At 51.1% G+C, this 19611-nt stretch overlaps 1 protein-coding gene across 1 annotated transcript in view; it reads left to right on the forward strand.

Annotated features, from left to right (window-relative positions):
* The window catches only part of GALNT14 (polypeptide N-acetylgalactosaminyltransferase 14), a 92861-nt gene that overhangs the window by 57945 nt on the left and 15305 nt on the right, over positions 1-19611 (forward strand). Inside the window, exons 4-10 of the mRNA XM_057374890.1 lie at positions 3240-3307; positions 5788-5853; positions 7852-7973; positions 12163-12250; positions 12914-12998; positions 14373-14476; positions 18253-18379. Of these exons, the coding sequence (XP_057230873.1) occupies positions 3240-3307; positions 5788-5853; positions 7852-7973; positions 12163-12250; positions 12914-12998; positions 14373-14476; positions 18253-18379 (660 nt within the window). The remainder of the gene's footprint in view (positions 1-3239; positions 3308-5787; positions 5854-7851; positions 7974-12162; positions 12251-12913; positions 12999-14372; positions 14477-18252; positions 18380-19611) is intronic.

The raw sequence follows: 19611 nt of genomic DNA on the forward strand, positions 1-19611 counted from the left end.
GGCTTTGCTGGGACGCAGACTGTGTTGGGAAGGGGGCTGCAGTTGTAGGATTTGGCTTTGCTGGGATGCAGGCTGTGTTGGGAAGGGGGCTGCAGGTGTAGGATTTGGCTTTGCTGGGGATCTCTCTGTGCCTGCATGAAGTGGCCCTTGGTTTAGCTGCAGTTTTGGGGTTGCTGGGGTCTGTGCACTGATTTCCAGGGACAATAATGAGCTCAGAGTGCACTGAAACCAGTGGACATCAGGTCCCACTTTGGACCACCCTCRCCACAGTGAGTTGTTTGCTCAAGTTTTGGCAAAGTGTTTCATGGTGAGTGAGTCCCACAAGGATTTGATGGGAGAGGGCTGTGATGGTACAGGTGAGAGGATGCTCTGTCACCCACTGTGGTGTCTGGCATTAACCCCATGGAATGGTGATGGYTTATGGAGCCAGAGGAGTCCCAGGAGATGTGAGTCAGCATGCTGGCCTTTTCTCCCTCGCTCTGGTCAGTTCCACAGGTAGCCACTGTTGGCATTCAGCGGTGATCCCCCTGATTTATGGGGTGGCAAACCCAGGCACAGAGTTGGCAGCAAACTGCTCAACCTGGGAACAGTTGGAGTGTGCCTCTGAGCARGCATTGGGCTGCACCTCTCCTCAGCCCAGAGCCTTGGAAATGGTCCATTTTTTCCCATGAGTGGTGCCCTGGCARGAGTTCTAAGGGATTGAGTACTGCTTGGAGCCCAGGCCCCAGTCTACACAGCCCAGTGCCACGGTTTGGGCTGAGTTACTCTGGCTGGTGCCAGCAAAAGCAGAATCAGCCCCTTTGCAGCCACCTTCCCMTAGAGTTAAGCCCTACACTGCATTTCTGGCAGCCACATCTACAGGAGACACCAGGCAGAGGCAGGCCCTGRATGTTCCAAGTTGCCCGCTGCCTCCTTCCCTCCCGCTCTCCGTGGGTTATTTATTTMTTTTGCTGGCTTTTTTACCAGCCTGCCTCTTTCCTGCAGGTTTCACAGAGTTAGGTTTCCAGGCAATCAACACTTGTTAAATATTCCAGTGAGCGTGATATTGCTCTCCTGTCTCTGTCTGCTGRTGCTCGGCTACGGTAATTTGCTGAACTCAGCTCTCGCGTATGGGGATTTCTAAAAAATAACAAGCCTATTAATAACAATAATTAAAAAAAAACCCCACACTTGACAGGTGAAAACGGCACATGTAAATTGTTCTGTGTGCCCCAGCAGGAGGAGGGGCATTTAGGCACTTTTTTCCCAGTGCTTCATGCAGGCTGTGARTGTTGGAGAGGGRGTGTTGTCTTATTCTGCTTGGCACRAGCCAAAGTGGTGTCGGGGTGGCCACAGCAGCTGATGACTGTTGCTTAGGGATCAGTGACTTTCCCTTCCTCCCAACATTAACATGCAAGGCATCTGAAGCCGGGGAAAGAATGGCTTTTGTCAAGATTCTGAAATTGGAAGAGGCAGGGATTGTGTTTCCAGGGAAAGGAATGCTTGGAAGTGATTTTTGAGGATCTCTTCAAGGGAGGTGCCAGGCTTACCCACTCTGGTTTGATAGAAAACCCCCTTTTTTTGAGGATTTCWGCTGAGGGAAAAGAAAAACCAGCATGGAGAAAGGATTCATTATATATGGAAGAAATTCTTTACCRTGAGTTGCCCRGAGAAGTTGTAGATGCSCATTCMCTTGAAGTGTCSAAAGCMAGGTTGGATGGGGCATTGATCACCCTGGTTTAGTGGAAKATGTCCCTTCYCATGGCAGTAGGATTGGAACTGGATGATCCTTAAGGTCCCTTCCAACCCAAACCATTCTCTGACTCTATGATTCTGTTTCCATCATCTGCCTTTGGGTTTCCTGGATGCCTCCCAGAAAAATCCAGTTCAACTTTTTCTTTGTGCAGGGCTGTAGTTCCAGCACCCTGAGGGGTGGGAGTGCCACCTGGCAGAGGGGAACCCCCTGCCTGGGATGGGCTGCATTTTTTGACAYCTGGCTCTGTGGCTCCCAAGTCCCCTGGGGCTTCTGCCCTTTGTAGCTCTCCTCACTGGGGTCTGGGCYAGGTTTTTCCAGAATTCCAGGCTTCTTTTTGCCTGCTTTTGGGAGCCTGAGAGACAGGGAAAAGCCTGTTCATAAGGATTTGGCAGTATTAGGGGCTTGCAGCATTGTTAGCTAGTTGGATGACTGCCCTTTTATGCCAGTGGGAGGTCTGAAGATGGGAAATTTGGGGAGATTTTAAATCCTGTGTGGAAAAGGAACTGTGCTCAGGATGAAGGCAAAGAGGTTAAAATGCTGTGAAAGCCTGTACAACCTGACTGGCATTATCAAAGCCCAACTCAAGCACTTAGAAGACTTCTGGGATGCCCTGGGGCATCTGCTGTCAAGCAGACAGCCTTGACCCTTTGCTGGGGCAGGATTTTGAGCACGTGTAGTAGCAACTGCAACTCCATGTATTGTGTGTCAGGGTGACTCGTGCACTGGTGTTTATTTGGAGATGAAATCGCGGGAGTCAGTGCAACAAATCCACAACCCCTGCACTGTGAGAGAAAGGGAAAGAGCGGGTCTAGACTTTTTAATAATAACAATAATAACCCTTGGTGGTGTAATTAAGGGAGGATTGTAGCTTTGTGCCATGTTTCCCAGTGTCTGTCCACACGGAGGAAGCTGTGAGCCACATCCTCCAGCCTCTCTCTCTCTCTCATTACCTGGGTGGGCTCCAACCCTGCTCTTATCCTCTCGGCAGCCTCCAAAACACAATCAGTTCCTGGATAAAAACGGGAGTTGTCCTGCCACAGCTGTGAGCTGTGTAAAGATGGGTTTGAGCTGGGTAATTTTCTCTGTGTTGGCCCTGCTGTCGCTAGACACCGTATCATTAACCCCAGAGGAGGTGGAGAGGTGAYGGCAGCTTTGCTGTAAGCCCCGTTAGGAATCTTGGTGCAATTTAGAAAAGAAAAAAGTCAGTTTTTCCTGGCTTTACATGGGGTTCTGCTTTTGCTCACAGAGGTGAAAAGGGTGTATCTTGGCTATTTCCCAGGAATACAGAGCTTGGCTCTTAGATCCGGCTACAGGGAGGTAATGGGCAGGCACTGTAGATTACTGAGGGGTGGTGGGGAGTGGTTTCTGGGTCTTACCTAGTATATCCTTTCTGGAAATCCAAGCCTGGTCTTCTGTGCTTTAGCAGGGGGTCAGTTCCTCAGCTTTTCCACTCCATTTGCTGGGWTTTTAAGTTGGTCATGGATTTTCTCTCTTCATTCCTTAGCGTGCTGAACCGCACCCCAGTGCACCTCGTCCATGAAATCATACTCGTGGATGACTTCAGTGATGATCGTAAGTGACCCTTTCCCTGTTAAAAGCAAGGGGCCAAAAAGCCTGTGAGGGCCTGGGATTTGTGCTGAGGTGGGGGAGAGTCTGCTGGAGTGGAAAGGAATTTAAAGCTCTGTAGCTGTGAAGAGCAAACCCTGCTGTGCCGGGTTTCCATTGCCACGAGTATAATTCAAATTCCAAATGATCCAACCTCTCCTCACGAAAATAATGCAAGAAAAGCGCGTGGCAAATCGTTTTTATGCCCAGTAGACGTGAATCCAATCCTTACACGGTTGTATCYCACCACGGCCGTGGTTTGTTTGATTTGGTTTTCAGCTGCAGCCAGAGGCCGTTCTGGGTTGACCCCACTGGAATTGCGTGGGACAATGACAGTCTGACCCTCTTGACCCTGTGGATGTGTTCCACAGACATTCAAGTGGGTGGTCAGCAGCTCTGGTTTGTTTTTTTTCATTCTTTCACCCATGGAAAGAGGATTCCCTGCATGGGTTTCCCKTTTTTGAGGTGCACCATAAATAGCGTTGTGCACCCCAGAGACAGCCGGCATCTTCTCACTGTTCCCTCCCAGTTAATAGTGTGACTCGAGGGAAATCAATAGCTCTGAGCTCCAACTGAAGGTAGCTGAAGCTCCAGAGGCTCCCAGGGAACCACCACAGCTAAACACCCTTCCYGGTGTGATGGGGGAGCTGAAGATCCAGGTGCCCAGAGTAAGTGCTCAAAAAATACCRTCTCAGGCATGAAAAGGATGATAAACTGGCTGASTGGTCTGTGGCACTTACGTTTCGARGAGCTGCAAAATAAAGCTGTTTACTTGGGGATGTGAAAACAAAACCAGATAGGTTTCTTTAAAAAATGGATCTAGGCTTTGCTCTTGGATGTTATAAATAGGCACTGCCTCAGAGAGCATTAGGGACAGATTTCACACAAGACCCACTTCTTGGCATTGACACCTCCCTGGGAAGTTGCTGGAGCTGGGGGAAGGAGCTGCTGTGATTATGGYGAGCCCTGGAGCAGCTCCAGCACATGGGGTGAGCTGGCTGGGCAGGTCTGGGAACCAGCAGAACGGCTGTGACAGGGAGAAGAAGCAGGTGCAGGGACTTGAGCTGCCCTGGAGAACAGCAGAGCAGGATTTTTGGAGGGTGGAGGAAGTAAATCCTGGCTGTTTGGCTCAGTAGGCTGAGTCCAAATGACTCCATTGCTTTGCTGGATGGAAGCAGGTTTGTGGGAGTGCAGCTCCCCTGTCACAGCCTGCCAGGTGCTGTGAGCCAGGCAGAGGAGCTGGGCTGGGTTTTAACTCATCCCAGGGCACCAGAGGGGGAGCCCCTTTSCTGTGTAACTGAGGGCAGCCCTCAGCTACTCGGTGCTTCTCAGCTCTCTGACATCTTCTTCCCTGTGATAGTCTGAGCCTGCTGGCATCTGCTCTGCATGCATTTACATAAAATACATGCATTTGCATAATACACTACGCACACATGGTCAGTTTTTTCCCTGCAACCCACCCCAAGCAATTAGTGCTTTTATCTCATGCCCAGTTGTGTCTCGTTTCTCACCTCTCTCTGCCTGCTGACTTGTTATTCACCGGGATACAGTTCTGCAGCACTGAGTTCCCACTATGCCCAGCAGATTTTCACTGTGAGTCCATAGCCAAGCCCTGCCACTTCTGCTGCCCTGTTCCAGCTCTGTCCCTGAATTTTTAGGGGTGTAGGTGCAGCGATGTCTTGCTGACAAGAGATTTTTGGAGTGGGGGTATGGGTGCAGGGGTTGGGGCACACACCTCTGTAGTGCCCAGGAAGAAGAGGCAGAGTGGTGAGAACCGTGAAGGGGTTGTGGAGGTCATAGTGTGGGTGTGTAGAGGTGGAGGGGGCTGTGATGGGTACACCTCATTCACTTTGCTGGCAGAAATCTGGGTAAGGAGGGATCGTGGGGCTGTGTGTGGTGTTGCAGGACCTCCYTAGCTCAGGTGTAGGTGGCTGTCAGGTCTTTTTGTCCCTTGGAGCTGTTGCCTGGGGCATGAGCAGCCACAGCTGCTCCACAGGGCTCTCTCTCAGCATCCCTTTCTCCTTGCTGAAGGCTCCAGGCCACCACGGGAAGCTCCTGCCCTGTCAGGCAGACACGCATCAACAGCTTGTGCGTTGCTTTGCAGCTACCAAAAATAGTCATTTGCATTAATGTGCAGAAATTCAGATTCTGACCTGAACCACAACTTTTCTGTGCTGATTTTAGAGCATAATTCAGCTGCTCTCAGTGTAAATCTGCTGAATTTACACTAATTTTATGAAAAATGCTGCTCTGCCAGTCCCAATTTATGCTCACAAGCTGGGTGGTAAGGCTGCTGTGACCCAGCAATGCAATTGCCCTAACAAGCCATCAACCAGTGCAGCACAGGGTCCTTTCCCTGCTCCCAGTCTCTCCCAGGAGTCCCCATTTCTGTGCCAGAGCCACTGTCAGGGCTGAGGCTGACATGTCCTCCCTTTGTGTTTCCCAAGCTGAYGACTGCCGCTTGCTGGGCCAGCTCCCCAAGGTGAAGTGCTTGAGGAATGGACGGCGAGAAGGTAAGAGCTGCCTGCCCACAAACCCACATTYTGGGAGGTGTGAGAGTGATGGAGCCAGGTGGGAACCTTTGTGGAGTGGTCAACAAGAGAGGTCAGTGACTCCTGAGAACTTCTGATAAGAGGAACTATGATAAAGGGCTAGGATTTAAAATGGATCTCCTCTCTCTTGCTGAAAAAGATGGGACTATTAAGATATCCAGTGAGGCTCAGCTGTGGCTTATTAGCCAGAAAATTAGAACAGGCAAAACAAAGCCCCGGGTCTTATTTGTAAAGATGTTTGCTCTAATGAAAGGGAGAAGATCTGCTCCTGCTGCTTCTGTGGGATTTTTTTTTTTGTAATAATTAATTATATTTTAGAGATTAAGAAGGGCTCTATGGAGGATGAATGTGTGTCCTACTGGGCTGCTGCTGGCAACCTTTTGAGACRTCTTCCCGTTCCCTGTAGCCTGAATTATTCCCTGTAATCCTGCTTTGCAGTATTAGGAGAACAGAAAAYGAAGTTTTTTCGTGCTGCAGTTCCAAGATGTGAGTTCAGGCCAGAGTTGGGTTGAGGAGGCTTGAGGAGTGGAGGTGTTTTTTTCTCTGTGGATTCTTTCAGCAGARGGTTTCAGCTCTGCAGGTCTGGTGACAGGGTGGCATCAGGCCCAAAGATGAAAGTGACATTCCTGCTTTGACAGGAGCTTGAGAGAGGTCTCCACAGACCTGCTCCTCACGTTTGTCCCCTGTGTTTCAGGGGTACATGTGAGCTCATCTCCAGCAGTGGATATTATTGATGCTCTATAAATCAGAACATGGCAACTCAACCTTGCCTTGCTTCATACATKACTTAAAGTGTGTCCCTCAGGGGCTGCCAGGATTTGGAAGGGCAGGGGTGGGTGAAGAAGAAAAGACTTAACCCATAAGACCTTAGGAGTCACAGAGAGAGATACAGGGATAGTCTGCATTGCAGGAGGAAACCKTGGCAAATGCTGGATGCTCGAGGCTTTGTTCACCTGTCCTCTCTTCTGCTCAGAGGCTGTTCCTTGACCCCTTTCCCCAAGGGAATTTTAATATGAAAGCCAGTGACCTCCTGCATGGACCTGATCTGTGGTTGCTCCTTAAAATCCTGTCCTCTTCATCTGCCTCTCTGTCCCCTTCTATTGCCACTGTTTCTGCTCCATAAAGAGGTCCTGCTCTGCTTGAGTCACCTGTGTCTCCTCTTGTTTGCCAGAATTCCATCTCCTTWTGCCATGGTTCCTTTGAGCATCCACTGCAGGCAGGAGCAGCTCTGGGCAGCTGGTTAACTCCTGCATAGGTAGGAACAGGGCATCTTTAAGAGCAGTGGTCTTGCCAGAGAGTCTAGTGTGGAATCCATGTGTGCTTTCCATGACCTCCCTCTTTATTAATTTTTTGTTCTCACAAACAAATGCAGCAATCCATTCCCATCTTCAAATGAGTCCAAGCTCACCATCAGGGCCCTGATGACCCAAGCATCTTTGGTAGAAAATGTGTTCCCATTGAGCTGGAGATCAGCAGTGCTCCCAGGGTGGGAGAGAGATCTTGGGGTCACTGGGACACAGAAGATATCGCAGCAGGAGAAAGTTAGCAGTCCGAGAAAAGCTTAATTCTGTCACAGGGTGTTCCCAGCCTCATCTCCCCATGCCCATTCCTTACTGCCTCACATCTGTGATAGATTTGTTGCCTGCAGAGGGTTATGAAAGCATTTTGAATCATGTTTTGTCCCAGAAGGTGACAGCAGAACTAATTGTGCAAACTACTTATTGGCATAAATGCCATAAATCAACGACCTTGGTGGAGCCATTTATTTGCTTTGGGGATCTTAGGAATTGGTTGACATACCTTGCAGCGCTGGGAAGGAGACAAGGAGCCTGGGCCATGTTTTATCTGAGTGGGATTTAGGCAGGTCAAAACCCAGGAGAAGCAGGAGACCCTGCTGGAGCAGCCTGGGGATGTTGCCYGGCCATGTGGGCAGCACTGATGTGGTGTGTCCCTGCACAGGTCTGATCCGCTCCCGCATCCGAGGGGCAGACGTGGCAAAAGCCAGCGTCCTGACCTTCCTGGACAGTCACTGCGAGGTGAATAAGGACTGGCTGCTCCCTCTGCTGCAGAGGATCAAAGAGGTGAGTGTTTCTGAGGGACTGCAGTCACCCTCGGGGGGTGCATCGTCCGTGTCTCTCTTCTTCCTCTCAGTGGGTATGACCATCCGGCCATAACCAATGCATGCAGGCATCCAAGGAAGGGGTACAGAGGGGCCTTTTGGGGTACAAAGTGGCGTGTTCTGGTCTTCCTCCACCCAGCAGGCAGGTCACCAGGTGTGGTGGCTGTGTGACTGGGGCWGCATGTGGGTGAGTGGGGTGAGGTGTCTCCCGGGGCAGTGGGACTCTCACTGGCAAGCACAGGTTGAGTGGTGATAGGGGAATACGTGGGCAGTGCTCCAGCAGAGATTTTAATTAGGCTCATGTAAAATGCTCAGTGATGATGATTTAAGGGAGTGACGGCTCCTTGAATAGGGGCCGAATTTAATTTAATGCAAATTAAGCGCTAATAAATTGATTTAATAGGATTTAAATTCTGCTGATTTTGGAGCAGACAATGACATTCGTCTCTCTCTGGCGGCGACTCTCTTGCCAGACGTGCRCACAGAGGCTGCTGGCGCCTTGTCACTCGAGTCAGGGCACCTCTGTGCCCGTGACCTGCTGGCACAGGGTGCAGGGATTGAAGCCYTCAGCTCCAGTGCCATGCCTCGCTCTTTCACCCTTGCACACCTCTGGCTCCTGATTGCTGGTGTTAATTACTCAGCACTTTTGAAACTATTGAGTTACACTGACATAAGCACAGCTGAGGAGCAAGGGGAAACGGAGGTGCTGGGTCATGGAGAAACTGCCTGGCTGGTGTTCATGCTGCCCCTCACCCAGGGCATCCTGCTTTTCACCCCTGCAGGTGTGATGGCTGTGCCAGGTGTGCATCCCCTGTGTGTGTCAGCGAGGGGGTGGCACAGGGGAGCACAGCACCAGGTCAGGTCCCTCCCCTGTGGCAGCATGGGTGGTGCTGCTGGCACTCATAGCACAGCCAGAGCTGGAGAGGTCCCAACCTCGGTGTGCAGGCTGGGCCATGGAGCTGCTGACAGATGGAAATGTAATGAGAATGGTCTGCTCRTGTTATCGATCGGGGCTCTGGTAGGGTTATGAGGGCACATGCTGTGACATCTCACTGCAGTCTCAAAGCTGGCCTGTCCAGGGTGGGATTCACGGCTAAACTTCACAGCATCACTTGTTCCATTGAGCTTTCTTAAGGCAGCCATTCCTCATTCTCTGCCAAAGCCCTGCTGTGCTTCAGTAAGGAGTATCCAGARTAATTGCCCCTTTCCCAAGCTGAGCTTTCCATCAGGAGAAGGGCAGTGGAGGCAGCAGGAAGGGGGCAGCAGATCTGCTTTCGCACACAACTCTGGGCCAGTGCCCCATGTTTGGCACCCTTGGGTGGCTGAGTGTGGATGCCATGTGCAGCATCAGCGTATGAGTTTCAGTGCCTCATGGTCTGAGTGCAGCATCAGTGCACACATCACCTCTGTGAACTCTTCTGGATTGAATCTTTCCCCRGCTGGCAGTAAGGTGCTCTGTAAGCTTGCACTGCTGCTCCTGCTGCCCTGACCTTGCCCAGCAACCTGCAGTCTCAGGCAGCGAGGGAGATGTGCTACAAAAAGCGTCGAGGGACTGCAAAGCCAGAGGGGTCCTGCTCGCCTGCTTTTTGTCTGCTCGCAGAAGCTGTGGGATGAGGGCAGAGTCCTCACCCTCCTCCCCAGGYCCACCGTCCCTTGCCAGCAGGGTTGGAGCATTGACCAGTGAAGTGTATGAAATGTTACTGCTGCCACCTTCAGGCTGTGCTCAAGAGGTGGGCTCCCTGTCCAGCTGCTCCAGGAGGATCAGCTGCCTGGGAAGAGCATTTCCTCACTCTGTTGCTCCTGGGAACAGTCTGTTTTGAGCTGATGTGGTGTAAGTTCCCAGCTGATGAGCWGTGAGTGCCTCAAAGCACGGCCACGGCTTTTGCACCGCAGCCCAGCCACCCCACGCATCCCTTCCCTGATTTCCTCAGCCAGAGCTGCTCTTCCTKCAGCTCTCCATGGTGGGCAGTGCCAGAGCCATGTGTGCCACCTTGCACCCATGTGGAGGTGCCCCTCRAGCCCCAAGCCCAGCTTTCCCAGGGCTGAGGGTTTCCTGGGAGAGGGATTGTCTCAGGGAGCAGCAGTGATGGTCACACTCTCGCMCCGGGGTGTTTGCAGACACATGGTTGAGACTGTGTGGGCCTGGGCTCTTATTTTAACTTAAGGAGCAAATATTTCTAAAGCCATTAATGGTGCACTTCAACTGAGTAACTTTTCTAAAAATGTAATMATCCGTCCCGAGGTATTTTTACAGTATGACTCAACAAGCGGGCCCCAAAACTGGATTTGCAAACAGCACTGGGATGAACCAGTGAATGGTGACCCCCAGCTCAAATAACTCCCCCAGTCTGGTGCTTTCCTGGGAAGGAGGAGGCACATGAGGGGCAACCTAATCTTTGCCTAATCCTGCTGTGGGGCCAGAGGAGCAACTGTGGCCCTTTTTGTTGACCATTAGAAGGTCAGGATGTAGARTCTGGGAGCTAAGCTGCAGCCAAGATCCTTCTCCGAGGCTGAAATGTATCTGTTACCTTCAGGACMATTTTCAGAGTTTTTCCCTGTTGATTTAGATCCATACATTGGTGTGTTTGAGAAGTGCGTTGCAGAAATGAATTGTCAGGTTTATGAAAGAGGATTGAAGGTCTGGGTGTTGTTAATATTAACATGCCCTGGCATGGGTGGGTATCAAAAAAAAMCAGAAAGATGAAGCTGCCTATAATAAGATCTGGTGTTCAGCCCAAAATAAATCATAGCAACAACAGCGCTGTGCTCTTGAGCRTGCCGTGCTTTTCTTTTGAGGGTCAGAGAGACCTTCACGAAAGCTGAGTAAATATAAATGTTCCCAGGACGTGGCAGGGAAAGTGAGGCAGGGTGAAGACAGCCCTGCTCAAGGTTAGCATTTTGCAGTAGTGCAACTCAGCCCAGATGTGAGGGGGATTTTCTTACAAGAAGCTGTGCTGTGCAGTGAGTAGCAGTGGAATGGAAACTGGGGGTGAGTGTCAGCTGGTTAGAAGTGCCCACCAGTGAGGTGCTTGAGGGGCAAGCTTTGAATGAGGGGATGCCACCCTTTCCCTACACTGTTCAGCACACAAAGCAGGTGCTTTGCTTAAAGCCTTTCCCCTTCCCTCAGGCAGTGAAAGGCTGCTTGGCTGTACAGAGCTGTGGCAGCTTGGGGGGCACTGTGCAGCAGCCACCGTGGGTTTGGTGGATTTGAAAGGCTCATGGTGCTTGGACGTGACTTGTGCTTGCCCGTGCAGAGGTACAGCACACCTTGCCCAACAGTGAGGTGTTTGACTCACAGAAGGTGATGGTGAGRCCCCTGGCTGGACCCTGTTACAGAAATACCAAGTATTTGTCATGCTCAGCTGGAAAATCAGCTCTAGTCCAGCTCCCAGCTCATGGCCTTTGGTTGCTTCTTTCTAGAGCTGCATTTGAATGCTTCTTTGTCAGGACTAATTTCTAAAACAAAGTCTTTCCCCAGTGAGAGAGCAAGCCTGTGTGTGTGCTCAGATGCTTCCCTTTGTATAGCTGTGAAAAAACAATTTGATCTGGCGAGGGTAAAACCTTGAAGTTTGAGCTATAATTGGAGTTTGGGATTTTTGAAAAGAAAAAGGGAGATAAGAGACCAGTCAAAGCTGTCAGAGTCTCTTCCTCCTGTAGATATTTTTGTTCATAACTGTTTGTATAATCTCTTTGCCCATAACAAGATGTTAATTAAATCACCACCAACTATTTTGAATAAATCAGGTCCTTTTAACCCTTTCACACCTTTGGCAAATCTAACTGTATTGCCGTAGTTGGTGCATTTTAAAAAATACCTATATTTAAGTTGTTTGGCTGTGTTTTCCCTCTGTCATTTCAATTGCCTGTTTGTCACTTGACTTCTGAAATCCGGTTAAAAGTATTTAAGGGAGGTGAAAAGGGAGTATTTTGGTGAATTTGCAGAAGGCAGAAGGAGCTTTGCATCCAGCCCAGCTGGGTGCCAAGTACAGGCACAGCCTGAGGAGGTGGAGGCAGTGATGGGCACTTGTCCCTGGCAACCCCGAATAAGACCAGTGTTTCCAGCCACTTGGTGTCTCCAGSAGTTTGGAGACCCTTGCCCAGTTTGAGTGGTGTCATCTGAAGTCACAGCTCCTTTCYCTTCTGCTTTGCAGGATCCCACCCGTGTGGTCAGCCCCGTTATCGATATCATCAACCTGGACACTTTTGCCTACGTGGCAGCTTCCTCGGACCTCAGAGGAGGTGAGTCCCACTATGTGCATGTCCCCTGGGCATCCATTCCATGGTGGGAATGTGCACTGGCCTCAGGAGGTGTTGGCTTTGCCCCATGCCTGTCTCTTGCTCACAAAAAAGCACATCAGCGCTGCTCAGCGCTCCCCGCTGGCTGCTCCCCCACTGCTCCGCTCAGGTAAGTGTGGCGTGAGCAATGTGCTCGCTGCAGTGGATGAGGCAGCCAAGCGGGAAACAAGGGACACGTCAGAGCCACCCTGGGCAGTGCTGGAAGCGACAGGAGGGCATGGGGGATGKCTGGGCAGCAAGTGGAGGATGAGAGTGTAGTGCTTATTAGTATGCCTGTGCTATTTGTAGCGCACGGTATCCATCGGAGCGTGTTTCTCTGTGCGCGGGGGGACTCAGTGAGGTTTCAGCAGCAGCTTTAATTCTGACTCTTCCTGCCTTTGGAGCACTTGMCTTTGCAATGGTAATGCACTGTGTTGTTTCTTGCTCCTGTGTAGTAGTAAAATACGTTGGGCATTGGGCTCTTCTCCCAGGAGCTGCATCTCTGTGGCGTGTGTCATGTGGAAGTGGGGGAAATGCTCCATCAAACACAGCATCTGAAGCCTGCATCGCCTCCTAATCCGTATCAGTTTCTAATTTCTCCAGGGCACTTCTCTACTTTGGTTTTAGGTTTTGACTGGAGTCTGCATTTCAAATGGGAGCAGCTTTCCCCGGAGCAGAAAGCCAAACGACTTGATCCCACCGAACCCATTAAGTAAGTCAGGAGGGGGAGGGAGGCTAACGTGGGGTGGGACAGGCATCTCATGTGACCTCATGTGTGTCCCCCTGCACTGGAGCAGTGTGCTGTTCCTTTCAGGACAGCTCTGAACTTCTGATAACTCTAGCGAGCTCCTGGCTGGCCTGGGATTTGCAGTACAGCTTCACCTTCCAGCACTGAAGCCTGAGAATGCCACAAGGAAAGAAAGGATATATTTATGGTTACTGGGGTTTTGGTAGTGCTGAGGGTTATGGTTAGGGGAAAAGCCCAGTGCTGTAGGGTACTGCTTCTTTCGGCTCAGCTACCACTAAAAATAATTGCCATGTCCTCAGCCCACATGGTCCAGTGTGGTGTCTAACCCAGCCTTCCCTCAGCACTGCTCTTCTGGACCTTGCTGAGAACCCCTCAGCAATGGGGGGTGTGCAGGAGAGGGGGCAAAGCTGAACAGGAGAGMTGTCATCTGTCCTGAAGCTGTGGGATGGAGGGAATCCTTCATTCTGCTGGAAATGTGTGCTGGCAGCAAGCCTGGTGCTGGTGTCTGCAGCCCCAGCTGGACATGGGGGAGAGAAAGTRCTGAGGGAAGCTTGGGGCCTCGATGGCTCCCAGGGGAGAAAGACACAGCTTCTCCTTAGGGTGCTGCTGTTCACACGAGCTCTCACTGGCTTCCCAAAGGCTGGCCTGGCATTCCTGGTCACTCTGCAGTGTAGGGCATGGTGGGGATTAGCCTGGGCACAGCAGTCACCCCAGCTCCTCCCAAGCCTACRCTGATGATCCACATCCCTCCCAGTGAATGGAGACAGCACTCGTGCCAGCAAACAGCAAGAGTCCTCAAGCTGTCTTCTGTCTGCCCTCCCCTCCTCCACGGACCTTCTCTGTGCAGCTTTCTTAGCTAATCCAAAGAAAGGAAAATCACCCTGGTTTGAAATAAAGATCACACAGCTAGTGATGGCTTTTAAAAAGCCCTTCTGAATTGGCTCTGCCTTCCTCTCCCCCCGTGGAATGGTGCTCTTAATAGGCTGGCTCCAGGCAAAAAGCCCGTCTGAGTGAATAACCCCCGAGTGCTAAGTGCATTTTTGATGCCGAAGCCTACAATCAGGKCTGTGAACTTTGGGCTTGTAGGAGTTGTGCTGACGGGTGCATTAGCCAGTCATTAAGTGCCAGGCAATTTATGATTGACAGCAAAACACCAAGGCAGCTGAAAGAAAAGCTCAGATGCATTTTGAGGTGTTTTGTGCTTTTCTTGGTGAGAAGGAGGATATGCAGGTAACACCCTGATGGTGGAAGAAGAGGCCAAGGGAAGGGCTGCCTCTGTGCGTGCAGGTGCTGCAGCAGTGCTTGAGCTGTGTCCTCTTTCCTTCACCCATTCTGCAGGACACCCATCATCGCTGGGGGGCTCTTTGTGATTGACAAGGCCTGGTTCAACCACCTGGGCAAGTACGACAGTGCCATGGACATCTGGGGTGGGGAGAACTTCGGTGAGTTGTTCTTCATCCTCCTGTGCCTTTCTGCATTGACTTCCCTTTCTGAGTCGTGCCAGATGGATACAAGGTCGTTTTGGACTTTGGTTTGAAGGTTCTGCGTGGTTTTCCTCATTTACATTCATAGGTTGTGGTCTTAGGAGAGTGAGGGATCCARCAACCATGAATGATGGGAAGTGAGCAATTGTTGGTGCTTGGAACTGCCTGCCTTCCATGCTGCTTTGATTTTCTGTGGGTAAATACCTTAATCCACACAGTTTTCASCTTTGATGTTACCAACAGATGAGAGAACGCTACATGCACCCTCCTGTTCCTTTCTGATCTGATTTTCTCCTTGGTAAAGCAAAGAGTGYGTCTTATTTCATTAATGGCAGCGTTTCCAAGCTATGAACTGAAGTATCAGTGGCACCTTGAGTTTGCAGAGTACCTGAGACAGTCGCTCCATCTGCGTGCACCAAACAGGTGGCAGAGTGACACGGCTGCTTATCCATTCCTGCATCCCTGGGTGCCTGAGTGCTGCCAGGCTCTCTGTCATACTGTCACTTTCCCTGCACCAAAAAGAAGGGTYGAGCTGACCTAAATTCAGTCACCTCTGCCCCTCATCATGGGGCAAGAGGGACATTAAGAAATCTTGTGCAGGCAGAGTTRAGAGGGCACATGAGAGCGGTAACAGCCTGTCCCTTGCTCTCGGTGTCACGCACAGCTGGATGGGGCCGGGCTGTTCTCAGGCCGGGCTGTTCTCCCTTTGAAGCTGTAGTGGTGCTGTGGATCAGGACAATGGACTGTGCTCATGAGAGGAGGGGGAGGCACTCGCTGTCAGGCAGGCAGAGCAGAGCCTGGCTTTAATAGCTTGCACCTCTTGGGAGTGGGGCTGGCCAGGAAGGAAGGCTCTCGTGTCTTAACCCATCCAGCGATGCTGTCAGTCATCCAGGGGAGCAGATGCTGCCGCCTTGCAGCAATCCATCCGCTGCCTGGCACTGCTGTTTCCTTCACAYGCCTTGTCCCTCTAGATATATTTTGTGTATTTATATCTTGTTAGGCAGAAGGAATGTCACCTCTTCACGCTTTCTCTCTGTGGGCGGGTATCTTGCTGCTGGACTGACCCGAGGTATCTGAGTGGGGTGGCTGTGAGGAAACCTGGGAGGGGAGTGGCAGCCCTCCCGCCTCCCCTACGGGATCAGTAGCCCAAACAAAGCATTCCAAAAGGGAACTAGACAGGAGAAGAGGGGGAGAGGGACTGCTGTGCTGTGCCTGACCTGCTGKCTGTCTGTGCTTGTCATTTGTCTGTGACAGCAGCCGGCACGAGCTGTTCCTGGGAGATGAACAGTGACAGGACAGGCTGGTCTTGGGGGAAGCTCCATGCTGGCAGCTTCTCTGTGCCCTGTGACAGCAGGCATTGTGCTCCTTGTGCCTGGTTATGGCCCGTCTGACAGAGGAGAGGTTTTCCTTACTGGTCTGTGCCCCAGGAGGCTGGTCCTGACCAAATGTACACTGGCTGGGAACCAAACGTGCTGCAAGGTGTACGAGGGCCTCATGTGACAAAGGAAAGCAAACTCAAGGTTAACGTGGCAGCTAAAAAGTGCAGGCCTGCATGGCACACAGCTCCTGGTTGCCTGTCTGGAGACCTTATTTGTTACCTGTCACAGATGGCTCTGTGGATCATCCCTACCTGTGGAAACTTGTGCTTTAATTGTTTCTGCTGGYCTGGAGCAGGGTCTGCAGGGTGCAGCTGGTCTGAAAGCAGAGAGCTTCAGCCTCRTCACCATCTCCTGTGCCCTGTGTCCCCATTCCAGTTCACAGTACACAGAGATCACCTCTTCAGTGGGCTTTAAAAAGCTCAGGCAAGAGTGAAGGGTACGAGTCCTTCCCTTTTAGCACATCAGGGAGCTGCTCTCCTCCCAGGCTGAGCACAAGGACCAGAGCAGGGGAAGGCAGGTTGCAGCAGCCACACTGTGCTCCACTGCTGCTCAGCTGCTTGTCCCCTTGTGTCCCCTTCCAGCTGACRCAGCAGTGCCACACAGACGGGTGATAGCAGCAGCAGCCACGTGTGAGGGGAGCCGAGAGCAGTGGCTTAGGGTGGCCATGCTGCCATAATCCCATTTCCTACAGCTGTGATTAAGGTTGCTCCCAGTATAGCAGCAGGATGTGGCACMGGGGCACGTTTCACTGGCCTGGTCATGCCCAGTGCTGGGGAAAGTGGGGAGGCTCCAGTGCTGGTGGCAGCTCTTACACGTAATCACGGACGGGAAGGGAAGGGGAGGGAATTTCTGGAAAGGAACACTGCTCCCTGTTGTGCTTTCCCACCCCTGCCTTTGCTTGTCCCTGCTGCCAGGGCCAGCTGTTGGGGATGGGATCAAGCCTTGAATTTTGGACCCAGGCATYAAGGCAAAAAGACTTTTCAGCCTYSYATTTCCATCAGCTCAGGAGCAGGWGGGTGTGCTGGGAGCAGRATGGGAGCAGTGTGAACGTGGATTSCACCTCTGCAGTAACTCATGGCTCAGCTGTGTGTGCTGAGAAGCCTTTGGAGGTCCAGGCTCCAATTCTCCTTTGCTCCCTGGAGCTGTGAGCTGTTTTTGGAGGGATGGTGGAAGCTTTTTGAGCTGGCACTGGAGGAGGAGGAGTCCTGTCCACACTGCCCAATTGGCCTTCCTGCCACAGGTGCCTGTCCTGCCAGCGTCTGACCTCGGGACAAGCCATCCTTGTGCTGGCATATGTGAGGGAGAAACTGCTGGGAGCACAAGCTGGCAAAGTCAATGGGTGTTCTCTTGTCTTAATTCTGCAGTTAAAGAGGGGGTGTGTGTGAAAAGGAATTATTAATTTTGAAGCAGATACRTGCTACATATAGCACTATACTGTCAACAGATGATAGAACAGGATTCAAGGAACTGCAGAAGCCTTTTAACTTTAATTTCATTTCTTTGCCACGCTGCTTCTGTCTGAGCATGTCTGTCTGACAATAGAGCTGCAGATTCATAGCTTCATAAGCATTAGGACCAGATGGACCCATTTAGATCAGCCATTCTGCTTACCCATCCCACCTCATCCAGCTCCCTGCCAAGAGCTTTATAACTTCTTGGTGTCAGTTGTGCTGCAGGCTTGTTTTCCTTGGGAAGGGCCCCGTGGACCAGCCACAGGGTGACTTGGTGTGACTGGGAGACATTTCCCATACTGACAGTTTATCCAGATATTTSGGATAATCCCTCCCACCGCTGACTTTTGCTTGTGTGAAGGTGTGTGTCTTATTTKACTGCAGCATTGGCTTCTAAGGCCCAGGGTACCTGGGCAGGGTGAGCTCCTGTCCATTTTGGGACAGGCAATGGAGGCACAGCTCTCTGTTCACTTTGAATAATCAGTGCTGGATTCGTAAAGATAAYGGCAGCTGAAGTCATCAATGAAGAGAATTCATAGCCTCTCCTGGTGAACTTGGCAGCCCTTTGGAGGGAAGTGGCTCTGAAACAGGCAGTGCAGAAGTAATAAGGGAGGCACAGAGCTGGCAAGATGGTTCTGCGATGTATGAAAAGGAGCTGCTTACTGTCTCACACTCACCATTGTGAGAGCACCTGCTGTGCTAGAGGCAGGTTTCRAGTGTGCTGACTTCAAACAGCTTGCAAGGAGCTTTGAAATGTGCTTTTAAGACCGTTGTGCCKAGGAAAGCCCGTCTGGTAATTGATTTACCCCAGTTTAATGTTGCAGAGGATGAACTAAGAGCTAACACCAGGATTCAGACTGCTCTAGGACAGAAAGACAAAATGCTGAAGCTGCTTCTCTTACAGAAATCTCTTTCCGTGTGTGGATGTGCGGAGGGAGCCTGGAAATCATCCCCTGCAGCCGTGTTGGGCATGTCTTTCGGAAGAAACATCCGTACGTCTTTCCAGAGGGAAATGCCAACACATACATTAAGTAAGTGGTTTGTACTCGCTTTGGTTTTCTGTRAAACAGCCTTATAGGGAGTGGGGGAGCAGAGAAGACAGGCAGGAAAGTTTGTTTGGAAAACTTTGAAATATCCTTGGGCAGGCATTTCTTGAGCTGAAGGAAATGTGAGTCAATACAACTGTCCCACAGGATTTATACAGTGTCGAGAATATGACAGAAATAGGACATTTTTGTGGTAGCTTTCATCAGCACAGGAACGGAGGGATGGCCCCAGCACACACAGCACTGGGGCCATAACATCAAATAGTTCAGACCTTGAGGTTGTCAGAATACATTTATCATGACCTTGGAATCAGGCTGCTGACATCTGTCAGTAGCCAGTGACCTTAGCTGAGGGCTCAGTGTGCCTCAGCTGAACCAGAAAATTTGGTTCCCTCTAAAATGGGAGCCACACAGCCTGCTGGAGTGGGTGGCTCTGTGTCCAGGCTGGAGTAGAGGCAGCAGTGGGCTGCACCTGCATGGAGTGGACACTGAAGGGACTGAAGGAATCCCAGCTGAAGGGGATCTCTCCTCACACACAGGACATAGACTGAATCAGGTAYTGAAAGGGTTGCCTGAAGTGGGCTAAGATCCTGGAAATATCAGGCAAAGAAAGAGGAAATCCAGAAGTGGGAATAGACATATRAAAGATGATGAGAGCAGCTAGTGAGGCCAGGAAGGATTTCCTCCATTTTTAGARTGAGAGACTGAACGTTGTTGCTGAAGTGAATGACAGAGAAAAGCACTGGGGSCGCTTACAGTAAATGCAGGGTTGTTTGTGAGCTAACCTGCAGCWGTGAGTGCTCACACACCAGGCTTTCCTTTTAGCAGGGGCTTCCCACTGTTAGAAAGAGACAGCAGCGTTTGTGAAGAGCCACAGAGTCGCTGCTGACCCAGGCTCTCTGCAGCTTCCTCAGCCTTTGCTTGACACGAGGAGCTGGGGGAGTGCAAATTGCACCTCTCAGTTACACCTCACGGGTGATTTCCAGCCACAAACAGTGCGTGCAGCAGGAAGGGGGCAGTGGTGATGGGCTCAGGGCATTGCTGGCATTAAGGAGGAGAGCACAGAATGGAGAATCACCAGGAAGGCTTTTGCTTTTACTAGTGAAGTGAACTTCACTACTTGAGAAGAGTCTGGGATGTGGCAAAGCCTCCACTGTCAGAGTCACTGCAAACCTGAGTGAAAAGGTGGTGCCTGCATTGCATCACCTGCAGGAGGA

This window comes from Malurus melanocephalus, unplaced genomic scaffold (assembly GCF_030028575.1).
Source record: "Malurus melanocephalus ecotype Western Australia unplaced genomic scaffold, MMel_1.1 scaffold_235, whole genome shotgun sequence".
Taxonomy (NCBI): domain Eukaryota; kingdom Metazoa; phylum Chordata; class Aves; order Passeriformes; family Maluridae; genus Malurus; species Malurus melanocephalus.